Here is a 15196-nt window from a genome sequence, read left to right as displayed (position 1 = left end):
TGTGGAAGGTTTCCTTGGATTGCTTTTATTAGTTTCTGGATTTGCATTTCCCTGAGACTTTAACAGGATATGGAGTTTTAGATTGGCTTATAAATCCCGGGTAGATCCTGGGTCCAGTTCAGAGTTGACTTAGATTTTATTAACAGATTGGTATCATGCTATTTACTCCTATTCTAGTTTAATTGCTGTTGAACCGTTGAAGGGTCCCCCCCCCAAAAAAAAAAAAAAAGGCAGGGGGAGAACCAAGTCTATTCCATCTCCCTAAAAACCAAGGTTCAATAAGATGAGACTAGATCTCAAAAGAACTTAAGTATACACAGGTCCAATCAGTACAAATATAGGCTTCTCCATCAATCGAAAAACAAACATGGAAGCGAAAATACTTTGAAAGTTATGAAACATAGAGAAAAAATCATGTTGGTTGGAACAATGAACAGAAAATAGGGAATGGAGGGAAATGGTTTGGGAGGATAACCACAACAGCCACATGACTGAATGATTAAAATATCATACCAGTACAAACAAGATTCCTGCATGCACCATTGCGGAAATCATGAAACACTCTGTTACGATGGTCTTGCAGCATCTTTGCATGAATATAAAAACAAGAATAGCCAAGTTCTGTAATTTTCTTGGCCAACAGTTCAACCCGATTCACTGAATTGCAGAAGATGATTGATTGGTTTATTTGCAGCTGGGAGAAAAAAAATTCCATTATTATATCATATTCATATATAGAAGGAAACAAAGAATGCACGCATAAATAGTTCATATGAAACAAACCTTGGAGAACAGAGTGTTTAGGCAGTGGACTTTCTGTCTTTCTTCAACAAAAGCATAAAATTGTGTGATACCCTTTAGAGTAAGCTCATCCATAAGGTTAATTACATAAGGTTTTTGAAGATATCTGTCTTTAAAGTCCTTGACTGTAACAGGAAATGTTGCTGAAAACATCAAAATTTGACGACTTGTAGGCAAAAATCGAATCAGCTGCTCTACTGAAGGTTGAAATTCCGGGGACAAAAGCTTATCAGCCTAGAGACATTAACGAATACATCTTTAGAAGCTTGCAGTTCATGACGTTTAAACCAACCAAATTGCATGTAAAAGAAGAATCAAATAAGAACACTACCAATGTCATAATTTTATTCCACAAGTCAGATTTGAACTAGAACAAACAACTAAAGAGGCCAGGAGGAAATGTACATAATCAGGGATCAAAATAAAATAAAATTCACTTCACAATCATGTGTGTAAATATTCACCATAAAGAAGCTACATCAAGTAGGAATTAAAGCATTTTATTTCCGAAGTAGCTGGTAGAATCCGAGCCATTTGAAATATTCAAAACTGTAACACTTATAAATGTTTGGATATTTTGAATATGCAAAACTGCTGCTTCACCTATCAACTTGACAAAAACGTGCTGCACATTTATATATGTTCAGATACATTGAATACAATTATAGAAAAAGTATAAAAGAAAATAAAATAAAAAAGGATGAAATAAACTTGAGAAAACCCTCACATGCATTTTTTTAGACAGAAAATGAACAGTAAATAAAAAAACTATTGCCAAGAAAACTGAAACATCAAGTATTTACCTCATCCATAACAAGCATAGAACAGTCCTTCAAAATGCAAACACCTTTTTTTGCAAGATCTAAGATTCTTCCTGGTGTTCCAACAAGTAAATGAACTGGTTGATATAAACGCATGATGTCATCCTTTAAACTAGTACCACCTGTAGTAACCATAACTTGGATTTTCAAATGCTTGCCAAGCTCTTTACACACTTGTGATGTTTGAAGAGCTAACTCTCGAGTTGGAACAAGAATAACAACTGCATGAAAAATAACATTTCAAGTAAATACACAAAATGAAGACAATTCAACCATCAAAATAAATTAAAAATCTGTAATAGCTCAAGCTGTGCAATGAAGATGACAATAGCAATCTCAATCATGCATCAAAGGTTCCACATTCTTGTCTTAAATAACCATGATAGCCTCTGCCATTTGACCAACACTACAAAATGCTTTGTAATTAGATGTATTCAGATACTGGTGATCAAACCTTGAATAACATTGTTATCTTGATCAATCTTTTCCAATGCAGGAATGCAAAACGCAGCCGTCTTCCCAGTTCCATTTTTTGCTCTAGCAAGAATATCACTCCCAGTTAAAGCAATTGGAATACTTTCTTCCTGAATAGGAGATGGTCTTTCGAACCCCTTCTCGTATATTCCCATAAGCAACTCACGCTTCAGAAAGTAATCCTCAAATTCATTTCCCTTAGTTGCTGTCACATCCTGATGGAAAAGATTAATATGACCTTATCAGGCTAATTTGAAGATCATAATCTATATGGTCAACCAATAAACAGTAACATTCATTATTCCTTGTTGCTAAATACCAAAAATAAGAATTACCAGATCCAATACTTCAACAAAGAAAAAAAGGCTTATTATTAGTACATAGCATATGTTGTTCAGTGCCAGAAAACCATGTGACAAGATCAACTTCTGACACAATATTCAACACACAAAAGGAATGTTTATGAAGTTATTTGAACTTTGGAAACAATAATTTTAGCAGGTGTTTAATAACTTTTACTCATGTAAAATGAAATTAGTACGTTACCATTCCTTTTTTGTGTTTACATGAATAACACAAGAATGAAACTATATTTCACACAAACAGCAGGGTAAAAACCTTTCCTATTCAAGTAGACGCAAAACAGGTTAACATCCATGTACACCTTTAATGTTGCAAATTAATTTTAAAAAATTCTGTTCCCAGCAGACAAGGGCTCTGGCTGTGGGGTCTAAAAGAGGTGGTTCGCAGGCAGCCTTAACCCCAAAGGCTGATTCCCAAACTTGACTCCTGACACACCACTTGAGTGGAGGGCACTTGCCATCACACTAAAGTCCAATGTCTATTGTAACAAAGGATACTATTAATAATTATCCACAATAACATCGAAAATTTTCAAAATATATAATAATAATAATAACAAACCTATGTTTCCGTCCTAAGGAAAAATATTGAAAATAAATTCAGAAGTTATGGACCAAACAATAATTCGATTATAAAAATGTAGTTTGTTACTTAGTGTCAAGGCCTTCCAACTAGTGAAGGTAATGCATATACGCATGCTGATACAAGCATATTCTCTGTCAACTGTCAAGCAATTTCACTGACAGGGAAACTTATCCAAGATATGGAAAAACATACAGTAAAGAGACTTGTTGAAGTGATGTATAAACTTGGCAGGGTGTTTTATGCAATCCATAGATAAAGTAGTGTGCCAAAGTAAACTGAAACAAATTTCCATCCTGTAATCTAAATTACAAGGATCCTTTTAAAAATTAATTTCCACAACCATGTATCCATGCATAAATGCCACAATCAACCCAAGTAAATGGGAGCAAAACAAGAATAAGAAACTAATAAGAATACAATGCATTGAATTCAAGCATCCAAAGTTCTCTAAGTACATAACTGTTTAATGCTTTATAATAATTAATAACAAACACATACACAATCATACCTCGGTTCTGAAGCGTGTATCAGGTGGTGGTATCTTTAGCCTTGCCTTCCAATCTTGTGAACTAGAGAGGGGGGAAAATTAGGATTATCATTAATGTAAACTATCTGCTGTAAGATATACAATTTGCAGAAAACGAAACAGAGAGGATTCGGCAAACAATTGAACATCAACAGAAATAATAACATATGGAATAAAAAGCAAATCTTTTATGTTCACTACTTAGCCCCAATACAAAAATTCCAATGTAAAATTAAAAGCACTTGTGCATCAGCTTTTTGTAAAATCAAGGGCAATGTGAAAGATGCTCGATATAAAACACCTTGGGAAATTTTTTTTATGTGAAAGATGCTGATTATTGATTTGCAACCTGTTTTGAGTGGTCTCGAGTTTGGGGCTTTATTATTGTACCTCTGTTTTAGAGTTTCATGATTCTATTAGCTTTGCTTTCAGACCCTTTGTGTTCATCATCGTGAACATAAATTGTTTGCTTTTTCTTCAATAAAGAATTTATACTTATCAAAAAAAGAACAAATGCCTTATCCTCTACAAGTAACAAGACACCAATTAACTCTTCTCCAACAAAAAAGCAACCATGAACCTAGTTGCACAATGCTTCAGTCATAATATAAACTAAACCAGACCTCACCAGAGGCGCGACTTTGTAATTCTTACTACAACACACACTGAAGGACATAAATTTACAAGAAAAATTACTCACACAAGGAGTGGATTCATATTTACAAATGATATCGTATCTTTATCAAATTGGGCTACTGTTTCATGCAAAATGAGACTTTGTAAGAGACCTCTTCCATATAAATAAAATTTATAATCTTTATAAATACGAGATACATACATACAAAATAGCAGAAAACAAAAATTGTTTCAGGGACACTTCTTTCTAGATTTGGATGGCCCAAGCACAAGTTGCGCCAGGTCCTAGTCCGCTTTGGCTATTGACCTAATTTTCTTCTAAACTCCCAGGCCCTAAGCTAGTCACTCAATTAGATCTATTGTCGGGTTCCTTCACATGTTGCATAATCCATATAATACTACCAAGAGTTGGCACAAATTAGAGTATAACACATTCAGCCGGGACAAAACACCAGTTGTATTAGCTCAGAACGAAATCCATGACAGAAGGGAGCTAGTAATGGGTTTTCATTACAAAAAAAAATAAAATAAAAAATTGTCCCCCTTAAAACATTAATCAACCAATCATATGATATGGTTCTTGAGGCAGCCCACTTCCAAGCAGGGATAATAGCTCCTTTACAATATCTAAGTTTCTGACATGTCAACTCCAGCCAAATACCCACTCAATACATAAGAGGGTCCTATTACAAAATAAAAAACCATTATACATATTTATCAAAAACAGATTTATAACATATACAAGGTGATTAGACAAGGAGCAAGCAAGCACGACTACGTACTTCAAATTAGCATCCATATCTGACACAAATATGGCAAGAAACCCACTTTTCTCTCTCTCTCTCTCTCTCTCTCTCTCACACACACAGAGTGAAACTAACCGCTTCTTACTTAGTTGTGTTATTTAGACATAATTTACACCTTTTATCAGAAGTTACTTATCTTTTGATACACATCCAGCACCATAATTTCTTTCAGTTTTGCCCGGAAATGACCATTTCCACTATCATTTTCTTAATTCCAACATTTCAACTAAAATCGCAAAGGTCACATTTCTACTCTTCTAATTCTACTATTTCCATCAACATTCTCATCATCCAAACATACAAACACAGCTATTTACATCATTCAAAAGAAACATACGCACCTCGAGTCAACGGCCTCGGACTGCACGGTCTTCTCAACCTCATCGACACTCGAATCTACACCGCCCAATTGGCCTCTCCTAAGCCAATGCTGCTGCTGTTGTTGTTGTTGTTGTTGCTGTTGTTGCTGGTGGTGCTGTTGCTGTTGCTGGTGGTGCTGTTGCTGTTGATGATGATGGTGTTGTTGTTGTTGTTGGTGATGCTGATACTGCTGGTTCTGCAACATGCTCCTCTGCACGTACTGTTGCTGCGGATTCCTCGACTGGAACGGCGGGTTTGCGTTCATGCCGCCGCCTCGGCCGGCGCCGCCCATCCCAGGCGGATACCTCCCTCTATTGTTGTTGTTCATTTCACCGATTCAAAGTTCCAAACCCCAAAAAATCGTCCCCAAACAAAAATATCGGGTCGAAAAATCTAGGGTTTGTTTGGAAAAAAACCAAAAACTAAAAGAGGAAAAAAAAAAAAAAACTAAAAAGCTAGGGTTTCCGGGTGGTAAGGATCGCAAATTAGAACAAAACCGTGAGCGTTTTGAAAACTCTTTCTGTGCTAGAAATTCTCTAAAATAAAAACCTAATTACACAAAGTTTCTAGGGTTCCAAAATGGCAGGATCGCAAATAAGAAGCGAAAATGAGGGTAAAGAGACTGCGCTGGAGGCAAGATTCGAAGTCTGATATGAGATTCAGAAAGCTAGGGTTTTCTCGGTGGCGGGATCGCAAATACAGAGAAAGATCCGAAACTGTTTGGAAATGGTAGAGATTCAAATACGAAGCAGAAAAATTAGGGTTTATAGCAAATCCATGAGTGATTTGGGGCTGGGTTGGAGCGTAAATTAGGAGCAAAACCGTGGGCTGAATTTGAAGAGATCCAGATCGCAAAAGAAAAAAAAAAAGAAAAAGAAAAAGAACGAAAAAAGAGAGGATGTGGCTTTATTTATATGGGAGAGTAAGAAAGAGAGAAAAAGAAAAAAAGGAATTTGGTTTTGAATTTTGAAGATTGATGAAGAAGTTGAGGAAATAGTAAAGAGAAGAGCAGAGAAGACGAAGACGAAGAAGAAGAAGAAGTATTGATGATGATTAGCGTCCACAGCAAGTGAGAAAACCAAAAGGGAGCCTAGGGCGTCACACTCTCACAGACCAACAATCTTGTTTCTTTCTAATTTTCTCAATTCCCCTTTGGCCCCATTTTTTTGGTTATATTCTTGAACCTACCGATTCTCTCGGGCTTTTTCTTTTTTTTTTTAATTAAATATATCTCCCTCTTCTCCTTTTTTGGTCAAAATATATTGGATTATACAAAAATAGAAACAAGTCTATTACTGCCTTATTACGGGTGAGCAAGTTTTCCACCATAGCCGGTGAATAATAAAAGTTACAAGTGTAGAGTTTAGATTTAGCTCGTTTTGCCGGTGCATCAGCACATTGGTTAGTTTTTACTAGCTTCTGAGCATGCGCGTGAGTTATATTCTTGAATCTACCGATTCTGTCAGGCTTTTTCATTTTTTTTTAATTAAATATATCTCCCTCTTCTCCTTTTTTGGTCAAAATATATTGGATTATACAAAAATAGAAATAAGTCTATTACTTGCTGCCTTATTACGGGTGAGCAAGTTTTCCACCAAAGTCGGTGAATAATAAAAGTTACAAGTGTAGAGTTTAGATTTAGCTCGTTTTGTCGGTGCATTAACACATTGGTTAGTTTTTACTAGCCTCTAAGCGCGCGTGCTCAGAGGCTCTTCTATTTTTTGGGTAAGGGTTAATTTAGAGTATTTATTATAATTTAAGATTACTATATTCTCTAATCACAAAAAAAATAAATAAATAAAAATCCTAGGAGTGTGATGAGTATTATGAGTGATAAAATAATTTTTTCATCACACCCCTAGGTTTTTTTTTTTTTTTTTTGGTGATTAGAGAATGCAGTAATCCCAAATTATAATAAAGACTCTAAATTAACCCTTACCCAAAAAATAGAAGAGCCTCTGAGCACGCGTGACGAGCGTGAGCGCATGCTCAGAGGCTAATATTTCGTAATTATTATCCATTTTTGTCAATTTTTTCTATGCAGTAATCAATGTGTTATTGATTGGAAGATGATGCAATAATTTAGTATTAGCCTTTAGGGTGAGGAAAAAAAATCCTCTAAAAAAATCATATAAATAGTGCATTTATTGAAAATGCATAATAAAATTGTAACAATAAATCTACTTACAAAATACATGTGATGACCTTTACAAAAGCAATTATGAAGAAGTTGGTGGATCAATGTAGAAAACTGAAATATTTACATCAGGTAAAATTGTAAAATAATGCACTACATCTGAAACATGGAATAGGTGAACTTATTAATATTATGACAACTACGATGGAGAAGTTGGTGGATCAATACTATTTGTTTCACTGGTACAGATATGAGTATGATATGGTGACCTGAACAATTTTTAAAAAATTATAATATGATATGATAAATAGAATACCGTTACCAATCAGATACGACATGAGTACAGTACTCCAAATGAAGCGTCCGTGCATCCTTGGCCCACACACCGCGGGAAGAAGGACACCCACTAAAGCTTTGTAGTAGCTTTTCATTTGTAATACTTAACTTTTTTTGCTGAGATTTGTAATACTTAACTATCAGAACAAAACCCAATTATTCAAATCACTTTATCTACCTTCCCCCATGTCAAATCTTTGAGCACATAACTCGTTTAGAAGCTGTGTCACTGATTCTAGTTCCCAATAAACAATCACCAAAGCTTTACTATTGTCATAACACTGATACAATCACAAAAAAAAAAAAAAAAAAAAAAAAAAAAAAAAAAAAAAAAAAATTGCTAAACCTCAATACTACAATTCTTTCTACTCAGACATGTAAAGGCACCAATGTTAATTTAGAAACGGTTTTGTAATCTTACGTTGGATGTAACGGTTAGTGAATCTATATAAATCAATGGAGAATTGCAATAAGTATTTAACGAAAGGATTACCTAAATCTTGTAGAGAAGCGTGAAAGTTCAATTTGAGAACAGAGCGAATTACAAAACTAAGCAAAGAAAAATTAATTAATTAATTAATTAAACAAAAGAAAAATCTTACAATTTGAAAAATCTTCTTCTTCGTCTCGTCACCTCCCATTCGTTCGTTTCGTTGAAGGACAGAATTTTGAAAAACTCCTCGGCACTAATAAAAAGTCACGTGATCCATATGTTTTTCTCTTCTATAGGCAACTAAACCATACGCAGGCTACTTTTATACAAAGATGTAGCCACCTGACAGAAACTGTATTTCAATTAGGAATAAGAATAGTAATCTTTGATAAACGATTGAGAAGAGTTTTTGTTGATGTGCAACTGACAAAAATTCTATTTCAATTAGGAATAATAGGAATAGACATGGGGAAGAAGAGTTTTTTTCTATTTCAACTGAGAATTTCTTTTTTATGATAAGTTCTATTCAGAAAATATGGGAAAGGTACATACGTGGACTATATGTGGGGAGTTTTTTAATTTATTGAGTAGAAGTAGAAATGGGGAGTTTTTTTAGCTATTAAGTAGAAGTAGGAATTTATATCAACATAGAAGTAGGAATTTATTATTTTTGTCAATTTACTGTTTTAACACCATATTTAAGTTTTAGGTCAATTAATTTAGGGGTATTTTTGAAAGTAAAAAAGTAATAATTAACTTTCTAAATCCTCAATTTACTATTTTAACCTCATTTTTAAGTTTTAGGTTAGTTAATTTAGAGGTATTTTTGACAGTAAAAAAAACAATAACTAACTTCCTGAATCCTCTAAGCGCGCACGCTCACGCACGTGCTCAGAAGCTTTTCTATTTTTTGGATAAAATTTAATAATTTGCATTCATTATAATTTGGGATTATTATATTTTCCAATCACAAAAAGATCTAGGGGTGTAATGAAAAAATTATTTTACCCATAAATGCATATATAATATTCATCACACCTTTAGATTTTTTTTTTTTTTTTTTTGTGATTAGAAAATATAATAATCCCAAATTATAATGAATGTAAATTATTAAATTTTACCCAAAAAATAGAAGAGCCTCTGAGCACGCGCGTGCTCAGAGGCTAGTATTTTTTTAACAAAATATCACAAATAACTTAACATGAATTTATGAAATTAGTCAAAATTAATGCTACTAAAACTATCTAATAGCCAACTACTTTATTTGAAAACTCCTATGCATGACCATAATGAAACGAAAATACAAATTTAATGGAAAAATACTGTGTGATTCAAAAAGAGCCTATTCTTAAGTGTGTACAATGAGTTTTTTTTTTTTTTTGGTTTAGTGTCATAATTTTTCATTCATCCCAATTTTAGGTTTACGCATTTGTCCAATAATATTACACATTGCAAACTACTGATACAACCATAAGTGTCATGAGGTAAGCTCCAAAAAATGAACACAAAATTTGTTAATTGATTAATTTTTGAAACATTAATATAATTACAATTAGAATTAAAATTTGTAGGACATAAGTCAAATTGAATGGTTCTACATTATGGGTGTGGCCAATCTTCTATTTTTATTGGTTAAATTTCTAGTTATTTTTTTTAGTCACATTTGAAACTTATATGTTTTTCAATGTCATGACCACAATATATAAGGATCTCATAAAGTAAACAATGTCTGGATAATAAATATGTTTTCTAAAAATTTCATCCATAAACCATATATATATGATAGTGTATGACAAAGAAGATTATGATTCAACATCTTTTATCAAGCCTTCCAAATGTTTTACAACAACATTTGCTGTTGTAGGGTTAGGATTTGTTGCCCAAGCCCAAAAACAATAAATTTGTAGAGTGTATATGATAGAGCTAGGTTGACTGTGGAGCTTATAACAGTTGATCACAACGTCCCAGTATAAACCAGCAGGAAAATACATGTAAAGATCAAGTAAGTTCAAGTCCGAAGAGACTTATGATAAATTGAATACAGGTTACAATTCTTAGGGTTACAGTAAGACCTCTCTTTTCTTCTTTCCCTCTTTTTTCTTCCTTCCACTCTTTCTATTAGGAGCCCTTCTTCTTTATATAGCATCCTCCCCCATCATCCCCATCGTCCACTTGTTTTTCATCTAACTCCCTACTTGAGTGCATGTCATGTCATGTATCTCCCTCAGCTTTTTGTGAGTGGCGGTAGCTGAAGTTATACTGTTCAGGAGTCTTCTCTACATAAATGCGGTAAGAAAAGTTGTTGCAGTGCATTTAATACAGTGGTGGTAGTTTTTCCTTTTAAATATTTCTCCATTCTTCTTATCTCCAGGCGTGTCCAAAACTTATCTAGACTGCTGAAGTCACTAGTAAACTCATTCGATCACCCCAGATATTTATATGACCCAGAATCTTTACATCTGAGGATAATGATCTCTTTGGAACACTGATGCTCTCTTCGGACCAATCTTCTTCGCCCCCATGTATCCTTCTTTCGCGCGAAGTACCCCTTGACGATTTTAGCCTCCTCGGACATACAATAACCTTCACATTGTGCTTTAGGCCCACTACGTATGGTTGGGCTTTTCCCCCCCACAGCTATTATCCTGTTATGTTTAAAGATTTTTTTTTTCCGCTAATAAATTTTGTAAGGTTATATGTAATGAATAAATAAGAAAAGATGAAAATTATCTTATGAGAGATTCTCATGAAACCTCACTCCTACAATCTGTGTGGGTTTCCTATATTGTCATTACATACTACCACAAACCCACCTAAAATGTTTTTCCTTTTGATATGTTTGTAGTCATTTTGTCTGGAATCTTTTTTTTTTTTTTAAAGGCTTCATAAAATTTATTTGTTACTAAAATTTTGATCCGCCTTATATTTTTATTTTTCACGATCTCCCTACTAAAATGTTTGGATAATCAAATTTAATGGTTACTAAAATATACTCAGAATTATCTATATCACTCCTAGCTAACTTGCACTATCAAATGACAAAAAATATAAAATATAAAAGGGAATAATATTAAAAAAAAATAAAAAATCAAGAATATAATGCAACATAAAAAATGAAAAGAATAGTAAAATGTAAACAAAATGATTTTGAAAATTTGTTTGTGCCCTCTACTAAGTCCACAATCAAAAGATAGTTTCTCAATAAGACGAATAAATGGTAAAAAAAAGTCAGCTACTTACAATACATAATATTTACTTTAAAAAAAAAAAATACATCTCTCTTAGATCTAAAGCCAGGGCAGTCAATTGTTCTCCCATCTTGCTAATATCCTCATGTTCTTTGCACATGTACATAACATCTGCAAGAAAAGAAAAAATGGTAAGACCAATGGGCTCCACACAAAGCACAAAATGTTGTTGTAGAGTAGAGGCCAAAGATGCAAATGGTCAATCCGAAATAAAACTAAATAAATTGTGCAAGCAAAGGAATGATCGAGTGGCACAACCATCCATTGAGTTCCACTGATTTTCTTACGAAATTAAAGAATTAATGGGATTTTGAGGAATGCTCTGCATATTGGGTTCCACGGTTTGCTAACAGCACCACACGTGATCTTGCCTGGCTTGCAATTGAGATTAAATCCATTTAATTTTTGTTCAAAAAAATTCTAAAATAAATTTATTACAACATAAATAAAAAAGCAACCCTACTCACCTTAGATTCTATATGACAATGGTTGCAACCCGGGACATTAAAAGTTTGATAACAATGAATGGAACTCAAAAGAAGACACGTTGAGACCAAAAACAAATACAGTATTTTAAAGCAGCAATTGAATGTAAGAAATAGAAAACTAAAAAACAGGATAAGTAAAAGAAAAATATTTGCATATATACTTATCTGGATATCTTGGAAGTCAAGTAATCAAGTCTTTTGTTATTCCAGTGCAGAAATATTCTATTCGGTTTTTTTTTTTTTTTTTTTTTTTTTTTTTTGAAAGAAGAAGAAGAAGAAGAAGATGAAAAGGAAGGAGGATATAACCTGAAACTTAAATAAAATAAAATAAAAATTGGATAAGCAAAAGAAGTTAAAGAGAAGTTAAAATTTTTAAATTTGATAGTAATGCAGTTTCTTAGGAGTAAAACATGGGAGAGTGGAATTCAAGCAATTTGTTAGGAGTAAAATGTGGGAGTGGAATTCAAACATGTTAAGTTTTTTTTTTTTTTTTTTTTTTTTTTTTACAAAACGTAGGATTTTATTATTATTATTTTTTTTTCAAAATAGAAACGTGGTAGATAATTTTTTTGATACAACATGGCTTTTTTCATTAGGTTTTTTGTTTTCAATTTTTATCAATTTAAGATTTTAAACCATTTCTTATGATTTAGAGATAAAGATAAGTGTATTAAATTAAGGGTATTTCATTAGTTTTTTTTTTTTTAACTGAACGTGAGGTTTTTTCTAAGAATAAAATATTAAAAATTTTACTATTTAGTTTTTTTTTTTTTACTCAACGTGAGTTTTTTTTTTTTTTTTTTTTAAGAATATAATATTAGAAACATGAGTTAGAATAAGTGGGTTAGTAGGAGTGTTTCTATTTTTTAGGTAATGTTTTTTCAAATTTATCTAAAATTTAGGACTAGAAATTGATAATTTTACATGTCTAACCCTACTATTTAAGCTTTACAAACTAATAAATTGAGGATATTTTGGGTATCAAAATTGAGGAATCCAAACAGGGAAGCCCCTTAAATAATAGTATAGATAAAAAATTTAATGCCAAAAACATATACATTTCAGTCACCACAAACATTTCAAAATTACATTTAAAGAGAGAGAGAGAGAGAGAGAGAGAGAGAGGAGAGTTAACGTGATACATATATATATATATATATAAAAGAGTAGAACTCAAGGCTGCAACATACCTAAATAAAAAAATTTAACGCCAAAAACATATACAATGATGGTAAAAAAAAAAAAAAAAATTCTTCAGATTTAATAACTATAATAATTCTTGTAAAGTCTCTCACCCGAAGTTAGCGTGCGTGTTATTAAAGATAATAGCATAAGTTTGTTAGAGTTTGTGTTTGATTTAAATTTTGATGAGATCATTTTTCCTAAAAATCCTATTAAAATTGTTCAAAATAAAGATACATATCTAACTCCCTACAAAATAGAACAACTTTATGTTAGTTTCAAAGCAAACTCACTTCACTTTCCTTACTCACGTTTAAAATTATTTAGTCACCACAACATTTCAAAATTACAAACAAAAAAAAAAAAAAAAAAAAAGAAAAAAAGAGAGTTAACGTGATACATTAGAGAGAGAGAGAGAGAGAGAGAAGTAGAACTCAAGGTTGCTACAAACCTAAATAAAAAAATTTAACGCCAAAAACATATACATTCAGTCACCACCAACATTTCAAAATTACATTTAAAAAAAGAAAAAAAAAGATAGTTAACGTGATACATATAAAAAAAAAAATAGAACTCAAGGAAAAACGAAAACTTTCTTAAAAAGAAAAAAAATATGAAGGAAAAAAAAAAAAAAAGAGTTAACGTGAGACATATAAGGAAAAAAAAAAATAGAACTCAAAGAAAGTCAATCATAAATAAACAAAAGAAAAGAAAAGAAAGAGGAACTTGCAAAAGATAGAACCTGAAAATTTGTTGGAGCCTCCAACAGTAAATATCTTTAATTTGAAGAAAAAGAAAGGAAGATGTAGAGCTAAACTAAATGTCTTCAATTTGAAGAAGAATGAGAGATAGAAAGTGAGATAGAAACTGCAAAGCATACGTGAGTTTGTAGGTCTTAAAGTGTAGGAGTTTTAATTTACATATCTATCCCCGTTAATTGAAAACTTATAAGTGAGTATGATGAGGGTATTTTAGGTATAAAGAAAATAAAGGAAAGTGAATTTTTAACAGAATGTCCTATAGTTTTGTATCTACTTAAATATAGAGGTGCAGGGCATTTTTGAACTAAAAAAATGAGGAATCCAAACAAGGAAAGCCCCTTAAATAGTAGTATAGATAAATATGTGATCGATTTGTGTCAAAGGAAAAACTATAAGAAGATTATTGAATTAAGGCATGAATCTCTTGCTCAGTGGTGTGTGAGCACATCCACTTAAACGAGATCAAAGCACTCAACAACAAAATCCATCCAACAAATCTGCCCCATCAAAAGGGAGAGCATCAATAATAGCATTAGGTAATAATTGGGATCGGTTTTTAATTCAGTCATTTTATATTGTGTTTTTTTTTTAAGTTTAATATTTTTTAATTTAGTTTATTTTGTTTAGTTTTTGTCCAATGCTATCATTAATTTTAGTATTTTTCACTTTTCAAAACAGTATATTTTTGTCCAATTTAAGATGTGGATGGGATGGAGGTGGACGCAATGACTACATTGGAAATAATCGAAAGTTAAATTATTGGAAATTTTCTTTAAAAAAAAACGAAAAATGACTGAATTGAAATAATGTCAAACCTAGAAGGTGTTATTCTTATTTCTATTCTTGCTTAAATAGTTTGGACCAATTAGTAATTAAGATTTGTTAAAAAACCAAGGAAAAAAAAAATGTTCTTGTTTCTCCAAAAAAAAAAAGTTCCTGACTACAATTTATTTTTTTCTTTTACTACGAACTTGATTACTTAATAACCTAGTTGGTTTCTTTTTTTAGAGTGTTTAGAGTGTTCCTACTTTTAGTTTTAGTCAATATATAATTGTGTAACCGTGTAAATTTATATTAACACTATTTATTTTACATTTAGTTTTTTTTTTCTTTACGTATCCTGCTGATGAAGGAATTGAGTGAATAGTAGTTGTTGTATGCAAAGGGAGAAAAAAAAAAAGAAAAGAAAAAAGAAGATATTTTAATTAAATATAGTATAAAATAGATAATTTGATGTGT

At 32.1% G+C, this 15196-nt stretch overlaps 1 protein-coding gene and 1 long non-coding RNA gene across 2 annotated transcripts; both read right to left on the bottom strand.

Annotated features, from left to right (window-relative positions):
• Nucleotides 1-513: 513 nt before the first annotated feature.
• LOC112007702 (DEAD-box ATP-dependent RNA helicase 8) lies at nt 514-6530 on the bottom strand (the record flags this gene model as incomplete). The annotated part of the gene is given in 6 exon segments (XM_065779682.1): nt 514-694; nt 784-1035; nt 1605-1843; nt 2077-2311; nt 3553-3613; nt 5354-6530. Coding segments are annotated over 6 exon segments (1315 nt in total), but the record flags the coding sequence as incomplete, so codon positions are not given.
• Nucleotides 6531-11469: 4939 nt separating this feature from the next.
• LOC136070153 (uncharacterized) lies at nt 11470-12238 on the bottom strand. The gene is made up of 2 exons (XR_010631407.1): nt 11814-12238; nt 11470-11637 (listed from the first exon to the last, which is right to left on the bottom strand). It is a non-coding gene; the product is annotated as an uncharacterized LOC136070153 (long non-coding RNA).
• Between the last annotated feature and the right edge of the window lie 2958 nt (nt 12239-15196).

Source organism: Quercus suber, unplaced genomic scaffold (assembly GCF_002906115.3).
Source record: "Quercus suber isolate HL8 unplaced genomic scaffold, Cork oak 2.0 scaffold_215, whole genome shotgun sequence".
Lineage (NCBI taxonomy): Eukaryota > Viridiplantae > Streptophyta > Magnoliopsida > Fagales > Fagaceae > Quercus > Quercus suber.
The sequence above is the reverse complement of the archived record's forward strand: the minus strand, read 5'-3'. Positions and strand labels throughout refer to the sequence as shown.